At 41.3% G+C, this 23,495-nt stretch overlaps 1 protein-coding gene across 5 annotated transcripts in view; it reads right to left on the bottom strand.

The window, feature by feature from the left end:
- The window catches only part of ENTPD1 (ectonucleoside triphosphate diphosphohydrolase 1), a 125,121-nt gene that overhangs the window by 31,334 nt on the left and 70,292 nt on the right, over positions 1–23,495 (bottom strand). For 4 of the 5 annotated variants that reach the window (XM_047759732.1, XM_047759728.1, XM_047759730.1 and 1 more), the window contains exon 2: positions 9,684–9,811. Coding sequence is in view for 2 of the 5 variants with exons in the window: in XM_047759727.1 (XP_047615683.1) it covers positions 9,684–9,811 (128 nt within the window). In the remaining 3 variants the exon portion in view is untranslated. Of the gene's footprint in view, positions 1–9,683; positions 9,812–11,196; positions 11,326–23,495 lie in introns of all 5 variants that reach the window. The other variant, XM_047759726.1, reaches the window with a different exon arrangement.

Here is a 23,495-nt window from a genome sequence, read left to right as displayed (position 1 = left end):
TGCTTGCAACAAAGGAGACAAAGACAGCGGTTTTCAAAAACACGAGAAGAAAGTATTTTAATTCACAGTGGGGTTGGGTTAGGGTGGAGTGAGTGCCTGGAGTTGTGCTGATCACAAGATCCACTAGGACACCAACCCCTCTAGAACAGTGGCTCTCAATGTTGGCTGCACATTAAAAATAGTCAGGTAAGGAGTTCCCATCATGGCTCAGTGGAAAATAACGAATCCGACTAGGAACCATGAGGTTGAAGGTTCGATCCCTGGCCTTGCTCAGTGGGTTAAGGATCCGGTGTTGCCAAGAGCTGTGGTGTAGGTCACAGACACGGCTTGGATCCCGAGTTGCTGTGGCTCTGGCGTAGGCCGGTGGCTACAGCTCCGATTCAACCCCTAGCTTGGAAACCTCCATATGCCGTGGGAGCAGCCCTAGAAAAGACCAAAAAAAAAAAAAAGACAAAAATAGCCAGGTAAGGTAGGGCTTGAGCATCCATTGTATTAGAAGCTTCTCAGGTGATTCTAAATTGTAGCCAAAATTCAGAACCATATACTGAAGTAGCTGAGACAAAATGGAAGGAATAGAAACCATTAATCTGGCAGTTCCCATCTCTGTATGCATGTCCAGTCAGGTTCATTGACCACTGAGTCACAGTGGGAACTCCAGAATCATGTGAAAATTTTCAAAGGCTACTGATGCTGGTGTCTTACTCCCAGACACGTGATTTAATTGGTCTGGTATATGGCCTGAGCTCTAGAAGAAAGACATAGAATATACTAATTACAAATGTAACTATAAATTGTACTTTAACTTCATGCTTTTGGCTCTTAGGTATAGAAGGCAATGAAAGGATGAATAAAGTAAGAAAGAAGGGGAAAGTTCCTGTCGTGGCTCAGCAGAAATGAATCTGACTAGCATCTATGAGGACGCAGGTTTGATCCCTGGCCTTGCTCAATGGGTTAAGGATCCGGCATTGCCGTGAGCTGTGGTGTAGGTCACAGACTCGGCTCGGATCTAGCATTGCTGCGGCTGTGGCGTAGGCTAGCAGCTACAGCTCTGATTCCACCCCTAGCCCGGGAATCTCCATATGCTGTAGGTGTGGCCCTAAAAAGACAAAGAAAGAAAGAAAGAGAGAGAGAGAGGGAGGAAGGAAGGAAGGAGGGGTAAGAGGAAAGGTAAAGGAACAATATGAGAAAGAACCAGGTAGTCAGAAGAGAAGGGAAGAACAAAGTCACCACATCACATTTCATGAGGTAGTTAAATGCACCAGGCAAGTGTTGTGTGGGAGTATTTTATAATAATTATCTGACTTAACCTCTAGATCAGTGCTGTAAAGTACATACTGTTTTCATCCCCCGCTATACAGATGAGAAACTAAAGTACAAAAAGGTTAAGTAGTATTTACTCAAGATACAAAATGAATAAGTGACAGAGCCTGGATTTAGATCAGAGTCAGACCTAAGACCTCGTGCTCCTTATAAAGAAGAATAGAGGAGCAAGGGCTGGATAATAGTTTTCAAATAGGTCCCCCCTTTAAAGGACTTTTAATGACGGATAACTATGTGTGCAAATTTTAGGTGTGCAACCTGATGCATTTTTGCACACGTGCATATCCACATAAACCACCATCAAAATCAAGATACGTAACATTTTCTAATCCTCAGGAGGCTTCCTAGTGCCCCTCTCAGCCAGTTTCCCTCACAGATAGCCAGTCTTGATTTCTCATCACTGGATGAGTTCTGCCTGTTTTTGAACTGCAATAAATGAGCTCACGCAGTATACCCCCTCGATGTCTTACTTCCTTCACTCTCCAGTATGTCTCCAAGTCTCTAAGATGCATTCAAGCTGTGTGTTATCAGTAGTTTGTCCCTTGTCGTTGCTGTAGAGTGTTTCCTTATATGCATGCACTCTATTTTTATTTTTTTATTTTTATCTTTATTTAAAATTTTTATTTTTATTGGAGTATGGTTGATTCAGTGTTGTGTCAATTTCTGCTGTATAGCATAGTGACCCAGTCATACGTATATGGACATTTTTTTTCTCATACTATCTTCCATCATGTTCTACCCCAAGAGACTGGATATAGTTCCCTGTGCTGCTTATGGAATCTAAAATATGGCACAAATGATCTTATCTACAGAATAGAAACAGACTCACGAACATGGAGAACAGACTTGTGGTTGCCAAGGGGGTTATGGGGAGGAAATGGGATGGATGGGGAGTTTGGGGTTGGTAGATGCAAACTATTACATTCAGAATGGGTAAGTATGTACTATATTTTTATCCATTCTACTGTTGATGGACATTTGGGTTTTTTCCAATTTGGGATGACTGGGAATATAGTTGCAGGAACATTCATGGGATCATTTTGTGGGCTTACATTCCCCTTTCTTTTGGATATTTACCCAGGAGTAGACTGCTGAATGCCCACTTTGATCAATTAATATTCATCTTTGGTGACATCCCTGGGTTTAATCAGGAAAAAAAAAGTCATGACTGAATAACAGTATCTGCCTTATGAGGCTTATGAGGAGGGTTATCACAGCTCAGGCACTTATCTGTCATCTCTGTACTACATGCAGAGAAATGTGGAGGAAAGTAAACGCAGTAGCAAAAGGAAGAAAAACCATGGAGATACTTCTCAAGTGTGAGGCAACTACTATAGTCACACTTTGCTGCTCATCTGAGCTGTGGCTCCCACAGTGTGGTCTGTCGCTTGATAATGCTTAATGCAGTATTTGTTCTACATAGATGCCCTCATCTTGTTTTATCACCTGGGAAGGGCCTAAGAACCTCCAGGAAGAAAAAGTGACAAGAATTAGAATTCAGCTGACCTCCTTGGACCACTAGGGATGGCTAAACATACAGCTGATTGAGGTGTTAAGCTTTCTTTCATTTCACCACCAGGGAGTATTACTGTGCTGATGCATGAGAATCCTTGACCTTCCATAACCTCCACAGTATTCTTTGACTCCTTCAGCACAGTGGGGCTTCCCTGTGGTAATCAGTGTTATGCCCTTATAAAGAAAAAGGCCTATGCTTGCTTTGGGCATGGCAAAGAAGGAAGCAGCACAGACTCCTCTGAAACCAGGCTTGCAGTGAGATCAAACCAATAACTGGCTTAGGTGGTGACCGTTGTGGGCAGAGGGGAGTCTAACTGATGTCTGGGGCCTTTGAACCCGTGGGAAACCTCCCGGGGTAGAGAAAGAGCCTCAGGGATTACACAGCAGAAAATCCTGCTGTTCCATAGCAGGGCCCCTGAATTCTTCCTGCCAGAAAATGTTTCAACCACAGAGGCATTATGATAAAAGCTAGCGAGAGGCAGCAGCCGCAAGCAGCCTTTATCTGGAATCAGGATGTTCTATTCTGCCTACTAGGTTAACATGAAAGATACTCTTCCAGTAGAGCAAAGGAACCAGCCTTGCTCCTATCAGCCTGTTCCTCTTAGTCCTTACACAGTGAAGTGGCGGAACAATGAAAACTTTTACTACGTTTCATTTGGCAAGTGCTTGAGAAGGGTGGGTGTGCCCTAGCACACTTTAAGACAGGAATTGAAGGCATTTCACCTTGTGTATACAGCAGCCTGGAAGGCTAACCTGTTCAATTGTACCAAATGGTTTTTGTCTTCCAAAATGGATTCCAGAATAAAAAACTGGCATTGCTTGCTGCTTTAGGGATGGATAAAGCTTGACTGTCTGAAAATTCTCAGTTTGAACATTTGGGAAATTTGCCTTTCATTGTTACCAAACTATATGCATATCCACTTGTTTTTTTTTTTTTTATAGCTGGCCCATTTTTGAGCTAGAAGTTCATTTCCTCTAATCCTCTTATTTTATAGGAAAAACTGAGTCCAGACTGGTAGGACTTGCTGAATGGGTATTGAAGAGAGTTATGCCTCCCCCAATCTACCTAGAGCCCTGGGAGCCACCAGCTTTTGCTCTTTCCCCACACCACATTCTCCAAAGGATGTTCCAGAGAACACCATGCCTGCAAGGACCTGGGTGAAGTAATCTTCAGAAGTTTGGGGGATGATGCATGCTCTCTCCTCATCCTGGGTGCCCAAAGCCACTGGGAAGGGACTGCTTCGGGCAAGTGGAACAGTGAGGAAACCTGCTTAACTTCCTGTGAGCCAGCATTCCCGTCTCAGTGACAACAGAATTCTGTTTATAATAAAATCTCTATTCTATAGAAATGCTTTGTGAAATGCAGTGCCCTGCCATGCTATTACATGGACCCAGTGTTTGTCTGTGCTCATATTTAAAATATTTCTAAAAGCCCTATAAGTATGTCCTTCACATCAAAGAAAAATCAAAGATTTGAGTAGTGAGGAGGAGATCTGACACTCCCTTGATATTATTATTATTATTATTATTATTATTATTATTATTATTATTATTTTGTCTTTTGTCCTTTTAGGGCCAAACTTGCAACACATGGAGGTTCCCTGGCTAGGGGTTGAATTGGAGCTACACTTGCCAGCCTACACCAGAGCCACGGCAACATGGGATCTGAGCCGTGTCTTCAACCTATGCCACAGCTCATTGCAACGCTGGATCCTTAACCCCCTGAGCAAGACCAGGGGTCGAACCTTCAACCTCTTGGTTCCTAGTCGGACTTATTTCCACTGTGCCATGACGGGAACTCCAATATCACTATTTCAATATTACTTTCTCTTGTAAGAGTACTAAAAGTCTATTAAATAACATCTAGAAAATGAAGGGAAGGAGTTCCTGCTGTGGTTCAGAGGGTAGAGCATCTGACTGCAGTGGCTTGGGTTGCTGCAGAGGTGAAGATTCGATCCCCAGCCCGGCACAGTGGGTTGAAGGATCCAGAATTGTCAAAGCTGTGGTGTAGGTTGCAGCTGCGGCTAGGATTCAGTCTCTGGCCTGAGAACTTCCATATGCTATGGGTGTGGCCCTTAACACAAAAATGAAGGGAAAAGGAAAAAAGGACATTTAAGATTTCACCAACTAGATATTACCATTATTTTCATTTCCTTCTGGTCTTTTTTAATGCATAGTAATTTTATATAGTTGTACTCATACTGTGTATGCAACTTTATCTTAAGATAATTTTTAGGGAGTTCCCTCTGTGGCTCAGCAGTTAACAAACCTGACCAGGATCCATGAGGATTCAGGTTTGATCCCTGGCCTAGTTCAATGGGTTAAGGATCCAGGCATTGCTTTGAGCTGTGGTGTAGGCTGCAGACTCGGCTCGGATCCTGAATTGCTGTGGCTGTGGGTGTAGGCTGATAGCTGTAGCTCTAATTCGACCCCTAGCCTGGGAACCTCCATATGCCACAGGTGCAGCCCTAAAAAGCAAAAAAAAAAAAAAAGTCTTTAATCATTCACGTGATTTTATCAACCATAACTGATCTTCATGAGCTATGCTGAGTGAACAGAAGCAATAGTCTAGAAAGAGGGACAGCAGAAGTGACCTTACTTGGTTCATGAGACACCAGTGTAGGGTCCTTGGTGAAGACCTAGAAACGTGGCAGCAACAGAGCCTGATCTCAGGGAGACTGGAAGCCATGTGGATGTGGGACAGACCCTGTCTTTGGATGGAAATAATTCTACCTGTGCAAATATCATAGATCAGGCTTCTGAGTAAGTCTCCCTCAATGGAAAAAGAAAGAGAAAACTGGAATGTCACATGACATACTTCTATTCCTGGCTCTGCAGAGGTGGGATCTTCAACCTTCTCCTCACTCAGAAAACACCCGCCCACACACTAGCCTACTCTCAGTTCCCCATTGGCCACAAGGCTTCTGTTCCAGAGCCTTTGCCCAGAAAGCCCTTCGCCCACAATCCCAGTCTTCCCTGACATTCTCAGATTCAAGTCTACCTTCCTAATGCATGTCTCAGAGGGCCTGTATTTTTCCTCTAAAGATAAAATTTACCATGATGTGTAATTAAATGCCTACATGGCTATCTTCAGGACTGGAGGGCTGACCTGAACTTGGGCTAGTGGAGGGAAAGTTAGATGGGAAGAGGACAGGGAAAGATAAGTGGCAATTTGTCACCAGGCAGACAAGTTGCAAAGATGATTACGTATTATCATTATCACCTCATAACAAGCTATCAACCACTGAGTATTTGCAGTGATTCAGCATCCTGTTCCACCCTTCACACTGCATGTACTTTATCCCACCTAATTCTTATAGTAATTTATGAGCTATCAATGATCAGTTGCGTCTTAGAAATGGAGAAACTGAGGTTCAGAGACGTTATACCCTGTGACTCTAAGAGCAGATCTGAGGTTTAAACCCAGGCAGTATGAATCTATGACCCATGTTATGTCACATTCTGAGCAGGCAGAATAATTATCCCTGCAATAAGTCAGGGATGAATAATCAGAGGAAGTGGTAGACAGCTCAAAATCTTCCCACGTATGAGGCTGAACCAAGAGAGGCTTACGGCCACCACCCTCTTTGAACAGAAGCACACAGAGGTTGTTTTTTTCTTAAGGTCACTGTCTCAAGGTGTTCCTCTTTATCAGAAAAGGTCCTCTAAGGAATCTGATCACCAAGATCTGGTCAGTCTAACTGTCTCTCACATTATCTCCTTAATGCCTTGATGCAAGGCGCTGCCCTCACTACCTCCCTTACCATCCTTAACCAACACATGGCCACACTCCCTCTCCGTCCAATTTCCAGGAGGTATCCAACGACTTTCTGCTGTGAGAGTCCTGTGCTTGCTTTCCTTCTGTCTGAAATATTCTTTACTCATCTAGTCCCTAGCTGACTTCTAATCATCCTTCAGATATTATTGTTAATGTCATTTTTTTTCAGAAAACACTTTCTTGGTCCCCAAAACCTTTACTTGCTGACACTCTTTACAGCTGTAATTAATAATTTATGTTTCTATTAAATGTCTTTCCCCAGACAGTAAGTTCAATTACATCTATATTGGCTTTCCAATTGTATAGCCTAGTACCTGATACAGATACTTGATAAATAACTATTGATACATAAACTTATGAACAAATGAATAAAGAGATGCTGAATAAGATATAGTAATAAAGAGATGGTGTTATGTTTTGTTTTGGGGGGAGGGTTTTGCTTTTTTTTTAGGGCCACACCTGCGGCATTTGGAGGTTCCCACGCTAGGGGTCCAATCAGAGCTGCAGCTGCTGGACTACACCACAGCCGCAGCAATGCAGGATCTGAGCCGCATCTGTGACCTACACCACAGCTCATGGCAACGCTGGGTCCTTAACCCACTGAGCAAGGCCAGGGATCGAACCTGCGGTTCTCATGGCTGCTGGTCAGATTCGTTAACCTGTCAGCCACAATGGGAACTCCTGGTGTTATGTGTTTTTAAAACAAATGCACCAAGTACAAAAATCTCAATAAGTGTTATCTTTTAAATTATCATACTTGGAAGGAAATACATTAAACAAACTAACTCAAAACAATTTAGTAGCTCATGGAGTTCCCGTTGTGGCTCAGTGGTTAACGAATCCGACTGGGAACCATGAGGTTGTGAGTTCAATCCCTGGCCTTGCTCAGTGGGTTAACCATCTGGTGTTGCCATGAGCTGTGGTGTAGGTCACAGACACAGCTCAGATCTGGCTCTGGCATAGGCTGGTGGCTACAGCTCCAATTAGACCAGTAGCCTGGGACCCTCCATATGCCGTGGGAGCAGTCCTAGAAAAGGCAAAAAGCCAAAAAAAAAAAAAAACAATTTAATACCTCATGATATTTGGGGTGATCCTGGTAGTAGACTTCATAAGCTACACAAGAAAGTCTTATTTATTGTTCCTTATTATAGATTTTATAAAATGCTTTATCATACACTTTATTGTGTTAGTTTTGGATAATTTCAGAGATATTATATTACTCTAAAGCAGTAACGTCCAACAGAACTTCCTGAAGCAATAGAAATGTTCTATGTCCATATTGTCCAATTTAGTGGTCCATCAGCCGCAGGAAGCTATTTGATTTTAATTAAGTTGAAAGAGCTGCATTTAGCTAATAACTTTCAACTTGGACAGCATACCCAGCTTAAAGCCATCACCAGATACAAGCATCTAAAATATTTTGCCCTCAATATATGCCAGAAATCCTATTAAAATTAGTGTGTAACCTCAACAAATGGCTAACTGGCATGTATAAAATGATCTTTGTTTAAAATAAACCAGTAACATTGCTATAAAGATTCACTTCAGATGCCAAAGACCTTGTTCAATTTTCCAGGCCAGCACAGCATCACAGAATCACAATTCTTGAAGACAACCATCACGAATGACAGAAGGTCATCCATGACCACAAGTATTCACTGGGAACACAGAGTCCAAGTCTGTCATGGATTTTGCCTCCTAGGCAGTCTTCCTCTCCAATGATGCAATAATAAACATGTAAAAAAAGGTCAAATCAAGAAGGGAATCATGTACTTTTGAAGCTGATAAACAAATAGCAAAACCAAGATGTCATAAGCCTTCAAGTGTGAGTGAAGTTTTGCCAAGAAAGCCAACTTCACTCAATATTAAAAGGCAAAAGACCATTAACAATGAGATAGTATCAGCCATCTGTACTGACAAAGGGTTTGCTGTGCACAGCCCCACTGGGATGAATGTGTGTGGCAAACAGATGCCAGTGTAATATCCAGACCTCTTCTATATAGCAAATGACTTGGGTGGGTAGCAATAGTTTCAGAGGGCTTGCATTTGCATCCATCTTTCCAGGATCACAATTTAGTATAAACTGCAAGAAAATATACTTCTGCATATGTATTCCAGGGACTCTGTAGCCAACTTCTAGATATGTCACCACCCATGTGTATGTATGCTTTCGTTAGCATATTGGTATCTGGGCCCCTGTAGATTTATTTACTATAATTCAAATGAAAATTTAAGATGGTGTATTCACAATATAAATTTAAACTTACCACATGCTTTTAAATTAATGGATTAAATAAAATAATGGCCATATTATAAGATACTTGTGAGATATTCATGTCTTTGAAATTTTACTTTGATGAATTTGAAAGGAAGCAGAAATAAATCACAGTAAATGACCTTAACTGTCTTTAATGATATTAACTTAGCTCTTCAAATGTGTCCATTTCATAAGAAATTTGTCCATCCATGAATTCACTGCAACTTACTATAGTTGATACATAAATATGTTCTATGGGGGCTTTTTTAAAAGTGATTTTTAAAAATTGATCCCTTGAATATTTTGGAGATGGGGATCTCTGACTTCCACAATGTATATGGAGCTAGCTATCTAATAAATTTTATTATTTTTGTGACAGTGATAACAATGGAGTGAGAAGAACAAAGAGTGCAGTGTTCAATAAACAAGACTTCATTGTTTCCACAATGAAACAATGAGAGTAAGAAGCAGAGATACTACTAGATTGTAGAGTATCAGCACAGGCTATCAGAGGTCTGCATGTGATGGATAAAGCATTTGTCTGTTGGAATACTGATTTAATTAATTTGCTGACAATTATCTTCCCATCACTAACTGATTCAAGTCATTCCTTCTTCCAAAATGTGCATTTGCTGCCACTTTACTCTCTTAGTCCAAAGGAGACTGACTTGTTCCTGGGCTTCTGAAAAGTCCCTCCTGGATGCTCTAGTTTACCATAACCTCCCTTTCCTCCCAGGTCCCACTCAGGGCCCCTCAAACACACGTGTTCACACACACACACAAACACACACTACACACATGGGTTTGAGTTACCTTAACATTTTCTGGCAATGGTTTGTTCTGGGTCAGCCCCAGAGCAAGCAATGCTATCACAGCAATGATGGAGGAGAAGCCAAGGATAACCAGTATGTTTTTGGAGCAAAATGTCTTCAGTTCAGACTCTAAAACCAAAAGAAGAGAAAACATCAATAAGAAATCAACACACATTTATTTTTCTTCCCCTTCTGTATGGTCTTATGCTGGCTTTCTGGAGACAGCAAAGATAGAGAAATCTGGTCCATGATGCACTTGCAAAATAAGTAGGAAATAAGAATAAAAGGATGTCTCTGTGCTGTGTTGAGGGCCAGAATGACTCAGCGGCTGTGGTAAGAAGAAGGGGCAGAATGAGATCAGTGATCGGATATGGGATGAGGAGAGGGAAAAATCCCAAACTGGCAGTTTAATAGGTCACATAAGTTTATCAAAGCTCAAGTAACAAAGAAAACAAGGATACCATTTGCATTTTAAAAATCTACCAAGAGTAATTACTATGTTAAAAAGCATTCAGAAGATATCATCAAACATCAAAACCCTTCTGTTTCGTGGCCTTTCTTGGCTTGACACAACCCTTGCACTTCAACCACACTTATATGTGAAGTAACTGGTAACAGCATAACAGCACAGGGGCTGTGGAGTTTTGAACATTTCACCATTCACATCATCTTGACTCTCACCATCATGGGACATTAAAAAGCTCCAGAAGGAGATTTCTATAAAAGGTAAATTTACTTTGATCAGAGGTGAAAAAGAGATGGAGTGGTTACCCCATTCCCTCCATTCTCATTCTTCCCCTCTCAGCTTCCCAAATTATCCCCAAACTTTCTTCTTAGGGAAGAAAAGTAGAATCAAGTAATAAAGAAGCATGTGGACATTAGATGGGTTCTCCAAAATAGTCTGCACTTCTCTAAGGACAGGGCATGGGATTAAAACAGCTGAAAGAGGAAGCTGAGGCCCTGCCTCCTCTTTCCCTCTTGCTCAGCAGCTGTAGCTTTCCCAATGCAGAGCTCCCCCTCCAGCTCCTGAGCACAGGCTTGAACTTACTTCAAAGGACTGTAACTGCCTGGGTCTCCAGTCTGCATCCACCCCGAGAACAGTCTGTACCTATCAGACTGAACAGTACAAAACTTGGGAGAAAAAGTTTCAGCAACACCACTATCTATTGCTTCCAAATGAAGGAACAATAGATGAAGTATATAGCACTTCTCCCTTCTCCCCTCCCAAAGGAACCTCAGTTTTGTTCAGATGCCTACCACTCCCCAGGCAGCCTACACACCTCCTGGAAAGGGGCTGATTGTTCGGCATAATCCTATTCCCTCTCTAGTGACTGGTTCAACAAAGGGAGAAAAATGGCCCGTGAGACCCTGGAGGAAGTCTGCTGGGGCAAGGATAGGAAAGAAAGAAAGTATTCTCTCTTCTTCCTCAGACCTTGTCCAGCCAATAACAGCAGAACAGAGAGATGGAGAAAACTTGAGTTCTTGAAGCATTTTGAGCTGCTAAAACAACTAACCTTGATCTGATGCTGCATGAGAATTATGCTTGATCCAATTAGAGTCAGGATTTAAATGCTTTGAAGCCAAACCATCCTGATACAACTGATGTGGCAGAAATGTCCTTTTTGCTGCCAGCACTCTGGAATCTGGAAAAGAGCTCCTTAAGTACTACCTCAGTTCCTAAAGTTGTAATATTGACAAGCACAGCTTATAACATGCACATATTTTTTGACAAAGAAATTATAAATCTAATACCTAAGGGTCACACACTGCAGCCATGTTCCTACTAAAGCAGAATTTTGAATGTGTTACTCCCCAAACTGCTCAAAAGGTTTACTTATTTAGTTATTTTGTTTCCATAAATATGACAATTTTAATTATCTCATTTTCCTTCCATCCATTCAGGCATTAACCTTAGTATCCAATGAAAATGACTGACAAGGTCCCTGCCCTTTGGAGTTCACATCTGGTTAGGGAGATAGAAAAACCACAAAAGATGTGCATGCAAATAAGTGACTTTAGGTCACACTAAGTGCTGAGAAGAAATTAAAACCAAGGAATGTGATAGAGTGACTTGCAGCAGAGTTAGGGTAGGGAGATTAGACTGAAGGTCACGAAAGTCTCTCTGAGAAGGTACCATTTGAGCTTAGTCCTGGATGATGAGAAAACACCAGCTATGAGAAGGAGAAAGAATATTCCAGGAAGAAGGAGCAGCAACTGCAAGAGCCTGAGGTAGGAAACAGCTTGATGTGACTCTAATTGTTTCCTTTCCTAATGAGAACACTTGCTAACTCATTACTATCACTGAATGGTTGTTAAGTATACTTTTCCACACTTGCCTGGCTTTTGCAATGATACCCATATTATCAGAATTATTCAAGCCTTTTGTCATATTCACCTTATTAAAGATACTATAGAAAAAGGAACTTAGATCTGAGAAGAAGTTTAGGAATTTTCCACACACAATTCTCAAAAGCTGTAGTATCAAAAAATAATGGCTAAGTTTGTTTCTCATGTCACTGACTAGATTACCCAGAGAGGAAGAATTAAAATACTGTGTTTTCTGTGAACTGTGACAGGTAGTTTTCAAAAGCCCTTATCATAGGGAGGAAGCCAAGCTCTTCTTAGAAAGGGGTACCAGACATGGGGGTCCAAGTGGACTTATCTAGGGTGTGCTCATAAACAGGGAACTTCTTCCCAGATGCGACGACTGCTACATTAATGGAAAATTCATAATGACTGTCTTCCCCCAGAAAAGCTCTTCATTTCCCTGGTGGATAACAGAAACGTGGTTTGTATCATACGATGTGAAATAGTATTTCAACAAACAATCTCGAGAAACATTTTTACCAAAAATATCTAATGGCAGTGTTGTGTTTGTTTTCCTTCAAATTGTTTCACAATCGGGAGAATTCAAGACCGCCACTTCTCTCCCGTTCTCCTCCTCTCACATGACAAATGAGAAAGCTTTTCTGTTGGTGAGAAAGGTAGAAACGTCAGCTCTCCATCTGACAAAAAGACAAAACTGAAGGAAACCCAAGCTTGGAGAAAACACAGACTGATTTCAAGCCAATTAATTATGTCAGAGGCAAAAAAGGTTCATTCTTTTTCATTCTTACAGAAAGAGTCATCATGACCTCCACAGTTAGCATCCTATTAAAGATTAAAATTATGTAATTCGTCCTTAGTCAAAATTCTGCTATACAGAGAAATCCCAGCATCTCTACTTCATGATACCAAAGACGTGTTATCTTAAAATTCTACTCCATTAATAAAAACATGTGACATGTTCGCAGGTGTGGTGGGTTTCAGGCAAAAACAACAAGAGTTTTGCTCTGCAGATTCAGTGTGTCTCACTATATTCAACTTTCCAATTTTTGGATGGTCACATCCAGACCAAGCTTGGCTTGTCAAAAGAGAACAAAATAGCAAATACAGAGACACATACTTAGATTGTTCTCCCACTCCAGGGCTTTAAGATCCTTTCTCAGGAGTTCCCGTCATGGCGCAGTGGTTAACGAATCCAACCAAGAACCATGAGGTTGCGGGTTTGGTCCCTGCCCTTGCTCAGTGGGTTAACGATCCGGCGTTGCCGTGAGCTGTGGTGTAGGTTGCAGACGCGGCTCGGATCCCGCGTTGCTGTGGCTCTGGCGTAGGCCGGTGGCTACAGCTCCGATTCGACCCCTAGCCTGGGAACATCCATATGCTGCAGGAGCGGCCCAAGAAATAGCAAAAAAAAAAAAAAAGATCCTTTCTCAGATGCTTCATTCCAGGCCCCTTAGACCCAACCTCTTCAGTCGTAATATACAGCCACCTGTTCCAGTCACCCCCCCACCTCCTCTACAACAGCCCCTTCTTATTTCCCTAATTCCCTTTCCTTTCAGAATTCATCTTTGCGAGTTCCCATTATGGCTCAGAGGATTAAGGACCCAACACTGCCTCCGTGAGGATGCGGGTTGGACCTCTGGCCTTGCTCAGTGGGTTAAGGATCCAGTGTTGCCACAGGCTGTAGCATAGGTCACAGATGCAGCTCGGTGTTGCCACAGCTGTGGCGTAGGCCTCAGCTGCAACTCTGATTCAACCCCTGGCCCAACAACTTCCATACACTGCAGGTGCAGATGTAACAAGAATTCATCCTTCATGTGAGTGTAGAATTCCTCCATAATTGACATTCCCATGGCTCTTCCTGATTAAGAATTTAAGGTAGCTTTCTTGTGCTTGCTAGATGAAAGCCTCACTGATCTACCTGGACCTCTCAGCCCTTCAGAAATTTAAGCCCTTCCCATTTACCATTCCAGTAAGCAGATGTGTGTGTCAAGATTAGAATGCATGACAGTAGGACCACTAGACTAAGTTCCCTAAGTACAGGGACATTTTTTTTTTGGCTTGTTCATTGCTCTATTCCTAGTTGAATGAATAAATACATTTTGGATTCTGACATTTTTCAATGTGAGATTTCCTTCAGTTGGAATTCTATTCCCCTCTTTCTTTACCAAACCTTCTTCCTTGTCACCTTCAAAACCAAGCTCAGTGAGAAGCTGTGCTCCCCTCTATGTGCTTCAAAGCACAATGTTCACAGTGCTCCTCTCTTCATGTGCTGCCTAGATATTTAATGGTTTGGCCTAATTCAGTTTGGGAGTTCTATAGTTGTTGCTGTTTCATTCATTGTTCAATCAGCCAGTCAACAATTATTTCTTGAATGAATCATACCATTCACTAGACCCACCCTAGGCTCTGAGATACAGTAATGAATGGAAACAGATAAATGTCCCCATCCTCACAGTGCTTATACTCTAATTTGAAAGAAAAGATAATAAACAAGATAAATAAGTAAAATTGATAATATGTTACATAATTATGAGTGGTAAGGGGTGAGCAGGAAAAAGGAAAGGTGAAGAAGAATGATGGGGTGATTGGGAAAGACCCAAGATGATGATGTTAAAAGTGAAGGGAGTAAGGAGAAAGCATGTGTACTTCTTAGGCAAAAGCATTTAAGGCAACTGGAACTGCATGTGCAAAGGCCCTGGGGTGGAGCAGTGCCTGGCCATGAGGCTAGGGTAGCTGGAGGAGTGATGAAGGAGAAAATAGTAAGAGATGGTCAGGGGAGGTCACTGGGTGCCTTGACTGTAAGGCCTTGCAGGTTCTGGTAAGGGCTTTGCCTTACTTTAAGGGATCTGACTCATTTCTAATCATTTGTATAATTTACACTCAGCACCACGGGAACCATGAGAGACATTTGAAGTCCCAGGAGAGGGAAGGTGTGACCTTTTAGGCAGCACACCCCTGTCTTGTGATGACGTATGGAGGCAACCCCAATCAAGTCAGGTCATAGGACAAACACACAGCCAAGTGTGGACAGAGCATAGCTCTGGTGGAGGAGAGTTTGTGCCGAGACTGGGCTGGGAAGATGGATCCAGGAATAAGGACCATATCATGACAAGTCTTCTCTATACCTTCTATACTTTCTGGTCTTATTGATGGCTCAGGACACTTTGCCAAGAGATCACCATCAGAAGGGGTTGCCAAGCCAACAGTCATCACGATCCATCAGGAGAAAGGCAAACTCCAAAGATTTCTGAAAGGTGACTCAAGCTAGAGCAGAGTCCAGGCAAGTGCACCTTTGCTCAGTCTCTCTAAGCCTCCAATTCCTTGTGTGCAAAATGGTGGTCATAACAGTACTGACTTCATGGGGTTGCTAGGTTAAGTGTCAACGAGCTAACAATACATAACCTACCAAAGAGCCCTCGCTGTATTCCAGATTCTTCTTTCAGTACTTCAAATATAGCAACTAACTAATTCAACCTTCACAACACTCCTGTGAGGTGGTACTGTCATTATCATCTGTATTAGTTTTCCTAGGGCTGCCACACAAATTACCACAAACTTGGTGACCTGAAACAGTAGAAATTTATTCTCTCACAATTCCAGAGGCCAGAAATCCAGAATCGAGGTATCAACAGGGCAAACAGCTCTGGAGTAGATTCCTTTCTTGCCTCCTGGCATTCCCTGGCTTATGGCTACATTACTCCAGTGTCTGCCTCTGTCTGCACATGGCCTTTGCACCTGTGTCTGTGTGTGTCAAATTTCCTTCTTCCCCTTATGAGGACACCAGTCCTTGGATTTAGGGCCCATTCTATATCCAGAATGATCTCAAGATCCTTAATTATATTTGCAAAGAGTCTATTTCTAAATAAGGTCACAATTATAGCTACTATATTGTCACTCTACAGATGAAGAAACTGAGTCACAGAGAGGGTTAAGTAAGATTGCCCAAAGTTACGCTGATGTAAATGCTGGGACCAGGAATTAAAGTAAGGCATTCTGAAAAAAAAATGGAATAAATAAATAAATAAATAAATAAATAAATAAATAAAGTAAGGCATTCTGTACCCAGAGGCCAGGCTTTCAGCCACCACCTTACTCTATATCACGTGACTGAGGCTTAGTACAGTGTCTGGTGCCTGCTACTAGTGCCAGGTGTAGAGCTAATCTCATCATCCATAAGTGAAAAGTGACTCACTTTGAAGATTTGGCTGAAGGGATTGTCTGGACTTGTCACTGATGACACCAGACAATGTTAAATTTTTTAAAATATGGACTCTCTCAGGCCCTGATAATCAAAAGCTAGCAGTTAAGAGGCAGAGGCTGGGATTGTGGTTCCCAGGGAGGTTAAGTCATACAGCTTGCAAGTGGCAGAGCAGCGACTGGATCCAAGTCTCCCAACCCCACTCCATGGCCTCAACCACTGCCCAGCATCAGAGACATATAGAAATTACTTGGCTTCACTGCTTCTCAGTTGACACAATGCAAAAGAATTCATCCAAAGTTCTGTTTAAATAAAAAGATCTTATTCTATTTCACACCCCTCTCCATATTTTCCCAATTAATAAATCCAGAGTCAAGTCTAAGAATAAAGCAATTAATTAATTAATTAATTAATTTGGTGGGGATTTTTCCCTGCCTATTTTTAAGCTGAGGAAGTCAGTATAATGTCAATAAATAGACAAATGCTAAAAATACACTTCAAGGCCTTGATGACCAGTTAAAGGGTGAACAGTAAGGGAGAAAGAGGGAAAACAAGGTGGACACAGACGTGGGAGACACAGGCAAGTAGAGAGAGCCAGAGATTGAGAGGGGAAGGGAGAGGCAGGGGCGGGAATGGAAAGAGAGGTAGAGAAACAGGTCACCGGTCCCATTCACTGATCTCCTGAACCACAGAGAAAGTTACTTGCTTTTATTTCTGATATTTTGTTTCTGCTCTTTGAAATGTTAATTAGCTGGTTAGTCTCTGTTTGTAGCTCTTTAGTTAGAAAAAGGGTGCATTTAACCTAAAAGTAGCCTGGTTAATCCTAAGTGGACCCCTCAGAGGCTCGGCTTTGGGTGGGGAGAGTTCATTGAGTGACCCCCAGCAATGGAACTGGGGTGCGGGTATAGAACAAGCTCTTCCTGTAAATCAGACTCTGCCAACTCCACACTCTCCACCCCACCTTTCTTCTTGCTATGGACTATTCTCTTCTCAGATTAGCAGCAAGGAACAGACTTTGCACTGGTGGGCCTGACTCTAAAAATGTTAATGACTGCAAAAATCAAATGTCAACAGAAAATCTGGTTGTGGGAAATAAGGAAGCAAAGACATCCTCTTTCCTATCTCTCCTCCTCCTGACTTCCTCCCACCATACCATCTACCTCCTCACCCACACCCCTTCTGCCCTTCCTGAATTCTCTTGCCCATGGGTTGCATGGAGCACAATAGGTCTTTGTGGGCACCATGGACCCCATATTCAAGTATAGGGTTGGCAAGGAGGAGGGGTGTTTCCGGCAGAGTGATATCATTGAGACTGCAGACGGGAATTCCCTGTGTCCTAGCCAACAAGTGTAACAATCTCATGTATTGACAGTCTCTGCAATGAACACATTGCTTCTACTAAACAAATCCTCTTCCACATCTGAAATTGAAGAATTGTGCCCTGGAGATTCTACCCATTCTCAAAGCAGCTGCATTTGTCAGCAAGCCTTGGTTATGTGCTGCTGGTAAGAAAGACTGATAAAGTCTGTGCTGGCCGAACATCACTAGTGTGGGGGGTCAGTGTAGGGTTGGGTAAACTGATTCACCCAGGTTTCCCAGCCTTACAGCCCATTGTTTTCTATATCTTGTGTAAGTTCTATTTCTACCTCCTCATTTTTGTACCTATGAGGTGTAAAAGTGAGAAGCAATGTAAAAATAGTTCTGCAGTAAATTATGCCATAAAGTTAAACACGACAAATTGAGGAAAATGTATGTAATAACTATGAAATAGTTGGTTTCCTTAATATACAGTCACTACAAATCATTAAGAAAATAATTAACTCACCTAGTAGAAAAATGGGCAAAGAAGATAAATAGGCAATTAAAAGAAAAAAAATAAATATTCTCAACATATTAGACGTATTCTAATTAACCTAAAGAAATGTAGTAAATGAAAAACAAGGTATCTTCCGTAACTTATCAGAATAGCAAAAAGTTTTTTAAAGTTTGATACATACATAATATTATTATCTACACATTAGAATGGCAAAAAAATTACTGACAATACCAAATGTTGGCAAGGATGTAGAGCAACTGGAGCTCTCATATACGGCTGCTGGGGATGTGAAGTGGTACAGTCACTTTGGAAAGAGTTTGGTAGTTTCTTATGATGTTAAACATGTCCCTACCACATGACTAGGCAATCCTACTCTTAGGTATTTACCCAAAAATAGTGAAGACATATGTCTACACATGTGAAGAGTGTCTACACAAAAAAATCTGTACCTAAATACTTCTAACAGCTTTATTCATCACCAGAAACTCAAAAGAAAGAACCTAAATGTGCATCAACCAGTGAATGGTCAATGGAATTCTATTCTGCAACAAAAAGGGTAAAAACTGCCCATAAATGCAATAACATGAATGAATCTCAAAAGTGTTATGTTAAGTGAAAAAAAACCAGACTCAAAAGGCTATGTATGATTTCATTTACATGATATTCTGGAAAAGGCAAAACTAAGGACAGAAATCAGATCAGTAGGCAGAGGTTCAGGGACAGAGAACTGACTACTAAGGACAGAGAACTGACTACTAAGGTCCATAAGGGAACTTCCCGAGATGAGAGAAACACCCTGGATCTTGATTGTGCTGGTATTTAGAAGGCTACATATATTCGTCAAAATTCACAGAACTGTAAACCTAGAAAGGGTGAACTCTGCTGAAATTCAATAAAGAAATTACATATACCAACAAAAATGTGGGGAAACAGGCACTTATTGAATGTTGGTAGGAGTAAAAACCCATACAACCTCTTTGGTAGGGGGGTCAATTTTGCAAGATCCATCAAAAAGCAAAGCATATATATCCTTTGACCTAATAATTCTACCTCTAGGAATTCAACCTGATAATTCTTATGAAAAGATACATGTATAGGAAAGTTCAATGCAGCATTAATTGTAAGAGCAATACTAAAAACTACTAAAGGTCCATTAACTGAGATCTGGATATATAAATTCTAGTACAGTTATACTTAATACTACGCAAACATGAAGAAGAATGGGCTCTATGAATGTTGGTGCAAACTGTCTTCCAAACATTTTATATTATGGAGTTCCTGCTGTGGCACAGTGGGATAATGATCTGGCTTGTTTCTGTGGCTCTGCCAGTTCAATCCCTGGCTCAGCACAGTGGGTTAAAGGATCCAGTATTGCTGTACCTGCAAGTATAAGTCACAGCTGGGGCTTGGATGAAGTCCCTGTCTGGGGAACTTCCATATGCCACAAGTGCAGCCATAAACAAACAAAAAAATTTATATTGTGAAAAGCAAATGTGGAACAAGGTGAATAGTATGTTTCCACTGGATAAAGGCATATACATCTCTGGAAGGTTATAGATTCACTAGGCGAACTCACAGGACTCAGCATATAGTCATACTCATGGCTAAGATTTATTATAGTCAAATAATATGAAGCAAAATCAGCAAAGAGAAAAATATGAGACAAAGTCGACCAGATGCAAACTTCCAAGGGTCTTCACCCACTGTAGACCACAGGACATGTTTAATTCTCCAGCAATGAATTATGACAATATATGTGAAATGCTGTCTATCAAAGAAATTCACCAAGGCTTTCACTGGGGGCCAGTCACATAGGCATGTACCATCCAATACACATCAGTTTTCCAGACTCCCAGAGGAAAAGCAGATGCCCAGCACAAACCACATTACCTGCATAAACAGTCCAGACACAGCGAGCCATTCCCTTAATTCTCAGAATGGTGAGAATCCAAAATCCAAGCTCCTAGACACCAGCCAAGGGCCGAGTCTGCAGGCAGCTCCTTCCAAGGATAGAGTCTTAGGCCTGCATGTCAATGCCCTTCTACACTGAGCTAGTCTCAAAGTACTTTACCATGTGAACTTCCTTCCTCCCTCCTGCTTTCCCCTTCCTTCTCCTCTTTCCCTTTCTTTCTTTCTTCCTTATTCTCTGAGCAATTGAAAATTCTTAATAAAAATTCCTAAAAACCCAAAGTCCTTGAGTTTAAGAGAAAGTATGTACAGAGAGTTTCCAGTACGGATTAAAGTGGCCAAAGTGCTAGGAACCTGAAAGATGGGCATTAGGTAAATGGAAAGAGGCACGCTGGTGGTTCGACGTCAACTTTGCTAATTCTCTGCCCGCTCTACCATCCTGCCAGCCACCCACCAACTAAATCAGTCCAAGCAGCTTCTCTGGGTCCCTACTCATTCAGTCTTCCCAGATCAATGTCATCGCTTTTGTATTATTTAGTGCAGAATTGTCAGGTCTCACTTGGCCCAGTTCTGGGTGAATTAGAAGCTTTATTTTGAGGGAAATTTGGCACTTCCTCTCAGGCATCCTTGCTGTTATGTACCAGTACAAAGGGGAACAGCTCTCTGGATAAGATGTGATCAAGTTTTTAAATGTCCATGGTAACTCTGTCACAGATTATGTGGTATCTAAGCAGCTCTCTTCAGCAATCAACACAGAGTATCTGCACTTGAGATGTTTTTGTGAGATTGACTTGTATCTAGTTCCTGTCAAGGATGTTACAGATACAACTGCTATTTGGGAGGGACAATCTGGGAGTACCCTAAATTTTTTAAAGCATGTTTTCTGTACTCATTTAGTGAAGTAGGAGGCAGGAGGGGTTAAAGAAAGGTTCCTGGACCTTGGAGAAAGGAGTGTCCTCCTTAAAGCAAAACTAGTAAGATCAACCCATCACAGAAGAGAGCAGCTCTTGCCAAAACTGCCCACATTTTTAAAAAAGGTATGTTCAGTCTTGTGACTTGTGATTTTTCTCAAATCCAGAGGGCAGCTTTGGTGTTCTATTCAATTTTGAATGCCGAATGAAGAAAAGTGTGTGAATATGGTGAGGCAGAGTCATCTGCATGGGGTTAAAAGGCAACTAGCACAGTATGTGGGGAGAAGGTGTCCTGGCTCACAGCCTCATGTGCTCCACTTCCCTGAAAGCTCTTTCTCTATAGTGAGCAAGAATAACTCCTCTAGCAATGATGGCTAAAATAGTTGAAAAATTTTTATAAAAATTCCTACAAATCCAAAGACTCTGGGAAATGCAAGAGCTGAAGAGGAAAATTTTACTCCACTTTCTGGGAAAAACTTTGTTGCCTAGAACTGACCTCTGAGAAGGCCGCCTTTGGTAGATACATCTTCAGGGATGGGATAGCTAAGTGAGATAACAAAGACACTACTGGGTCCACCCACCACCAGGTCCCTCAGGACTGGGTGGAGAAAGGCCACTTCCTCTCTTTTTAGAGTTTTATATGTCACTGGTATATAACTTGCCTTTCAACCCTCTCCCTCCAGCATTCTCAGTGAGCTGACCTATGCCACACCAGTTCTCAAGATTTGACTTTCTCTCTTGCACTCTATGCATTCCTAAACTCCACCTTCCCACAACCCATCCGTTCCTTGACCTACCATACCATTCCACTACAGCCACTCACACAAATATCCAATGGATGCTTTTCAGTATTTACATTTCCTAGAGAATTTGATACTGTTAACTTCTAACTACATAAACTCTGTCCTTTCTTGGCTCCCATAACACCAGGCTCTTCTAACAGTCCTCCTACTTCTCCAACTCTTACTTTGCTGACAGCTTTTTTCACCATACCCTTTAAATAGGAATGTCCCACGGTGTTCATTCTTGGAAACTTGGCTCATGTCACTTCATACACATATACTCAGCTGAATGGTGATAACTCCCTAAACTTTATTGGGATAACTCCCTGATCTGTATCTACAATCCAGGACTTTCTCTTGAGCTCCAAATTTATCATTCTAGTCACCTACTGAAAATATTTGTTTTGATGTTCTATAGCCAAAATCACCATGTCTAATGAAAATGTCTAAAAGAAATTTTCTTTCCCACCCTAATTGATCTGCATAATCTGCTTGATGAAGGTCACCACTATGCCCCCAGTCTCCCTAGAATCCCCCTTCACCCTCTAATCAAATTTTAAGAGTTTACTGAATCTACCCACTAAATAGCTCCCAAATCCTTTCATTAATTTATTTCTTGCCTGGACTCCTATAATAGCTTTTGTAGAGGCCTCCCCACATCTAAGCTCCTCCCCTTCTAATCCACCCTCTACTTGAAACTAATACGATCATCCTAAAAATGCAAACCCGATTACATGACCCCACCAGTGTGAACTTCTTCAATTATTTCAATGTGTCTCAAAATAAAAGTTAAACACTTAAACAACAATTTTCAGGCCATGTCCCCATAAACTTCAGGTGTAGTTAAGGTGCTAGTCTCTAAATTGGTCCTTCTTTTTTATATCTTCATATCTTATACAATATTCTTTCTTTCTTCTGCATGAATCACTCTTCTTTCCTCCTTTCTTTTTCTTTTTCTACCTTATGAAGAAATTGAAGCTGAGGATTATCAGTTTAACAAGTCACCACTTCCAGGAGGTCTGAAAGCCTTTTGCCCTTCCTCCAATGATGGATTAAATACCCTCCTTTGCATCTGTCTCATGGTATCCCTCCCACAGTGTTATAATGGCCTTTAACCTTTGTCAGTCTCCTCTATGAGACCGAGCATCTCAAGAACACTGTGTACCTTTTTATATCTCTAAAAGCCAGCAAAAGGTCTGGTCTATGTCAGTATTCCTTATGTCAGTTGAATAAATGAATGAATAAGATTGATTTGAAATTTTAGCACACAATGTTTTCCATCAAGAAACAGGGAGATTTATTTGATTATTCCAAATGTGTTTTAACTTCTCAACTCTGTGGTTCTGACTATTTTTAGTGAGCTGCCAGGCAACTTGACTTCAGTTTGCATGTACTGTAGGAAGCTAGAGACAGATGTTTAGGCAGTAAATCCCAAATCTGGGTCCTAGAGCTTAGTCATAAACTCCATGGAATATATTCTCACTGAATTACCAAGGATAATAGACTCAAATGATATGTTTATAATAGAAGGAACTACACATTTAGCCTGAGCTTTTAAACAAGCATGGTTAACTATATTGTCTCTGAAAGTAAGTCATTCTGATTAAAGAGAAGTAGTATGATTAGGTAATAATGTATCTATTTCCTTGTTAATGATTATATAATTATATTGTAGGATAGACCCTCACCCCTGCCTTTTAACTAGCTATGTGATTTAGGCAGGTTACTTAACTTTTCTAAATCTTCATTTTTTAGGCTAAAATTTTAGAAACATCCTTCACTTACTTTGAGAAATTGACGTGAAGAGGCAGTGAGCTTTGTATGAAAAGAATGGTTAGAGTGATCCCAACCAGCCCCATGGCTTCAGTTACTG

The sequence above is a fragment of the Phacochoerus africanus genome, chromosome 15 (assembly GCF_016906955.1).
Source record: "Phacochoerus africanus isolate WHEZ1 chromosome 15, ROS_Pafr_v1, whole genome shotgun sequence".
Taxonomy (NCBI): domain Eukaryota; kingdom Metazoa; phylum Chordata; class Mammalia; order Artiodactyla; family Suidae; genus Phacochoerus; species Phacochoerus africanus.
This window is presented reverse-complemented; position numbering and strand designations above follow the sequence as displayed.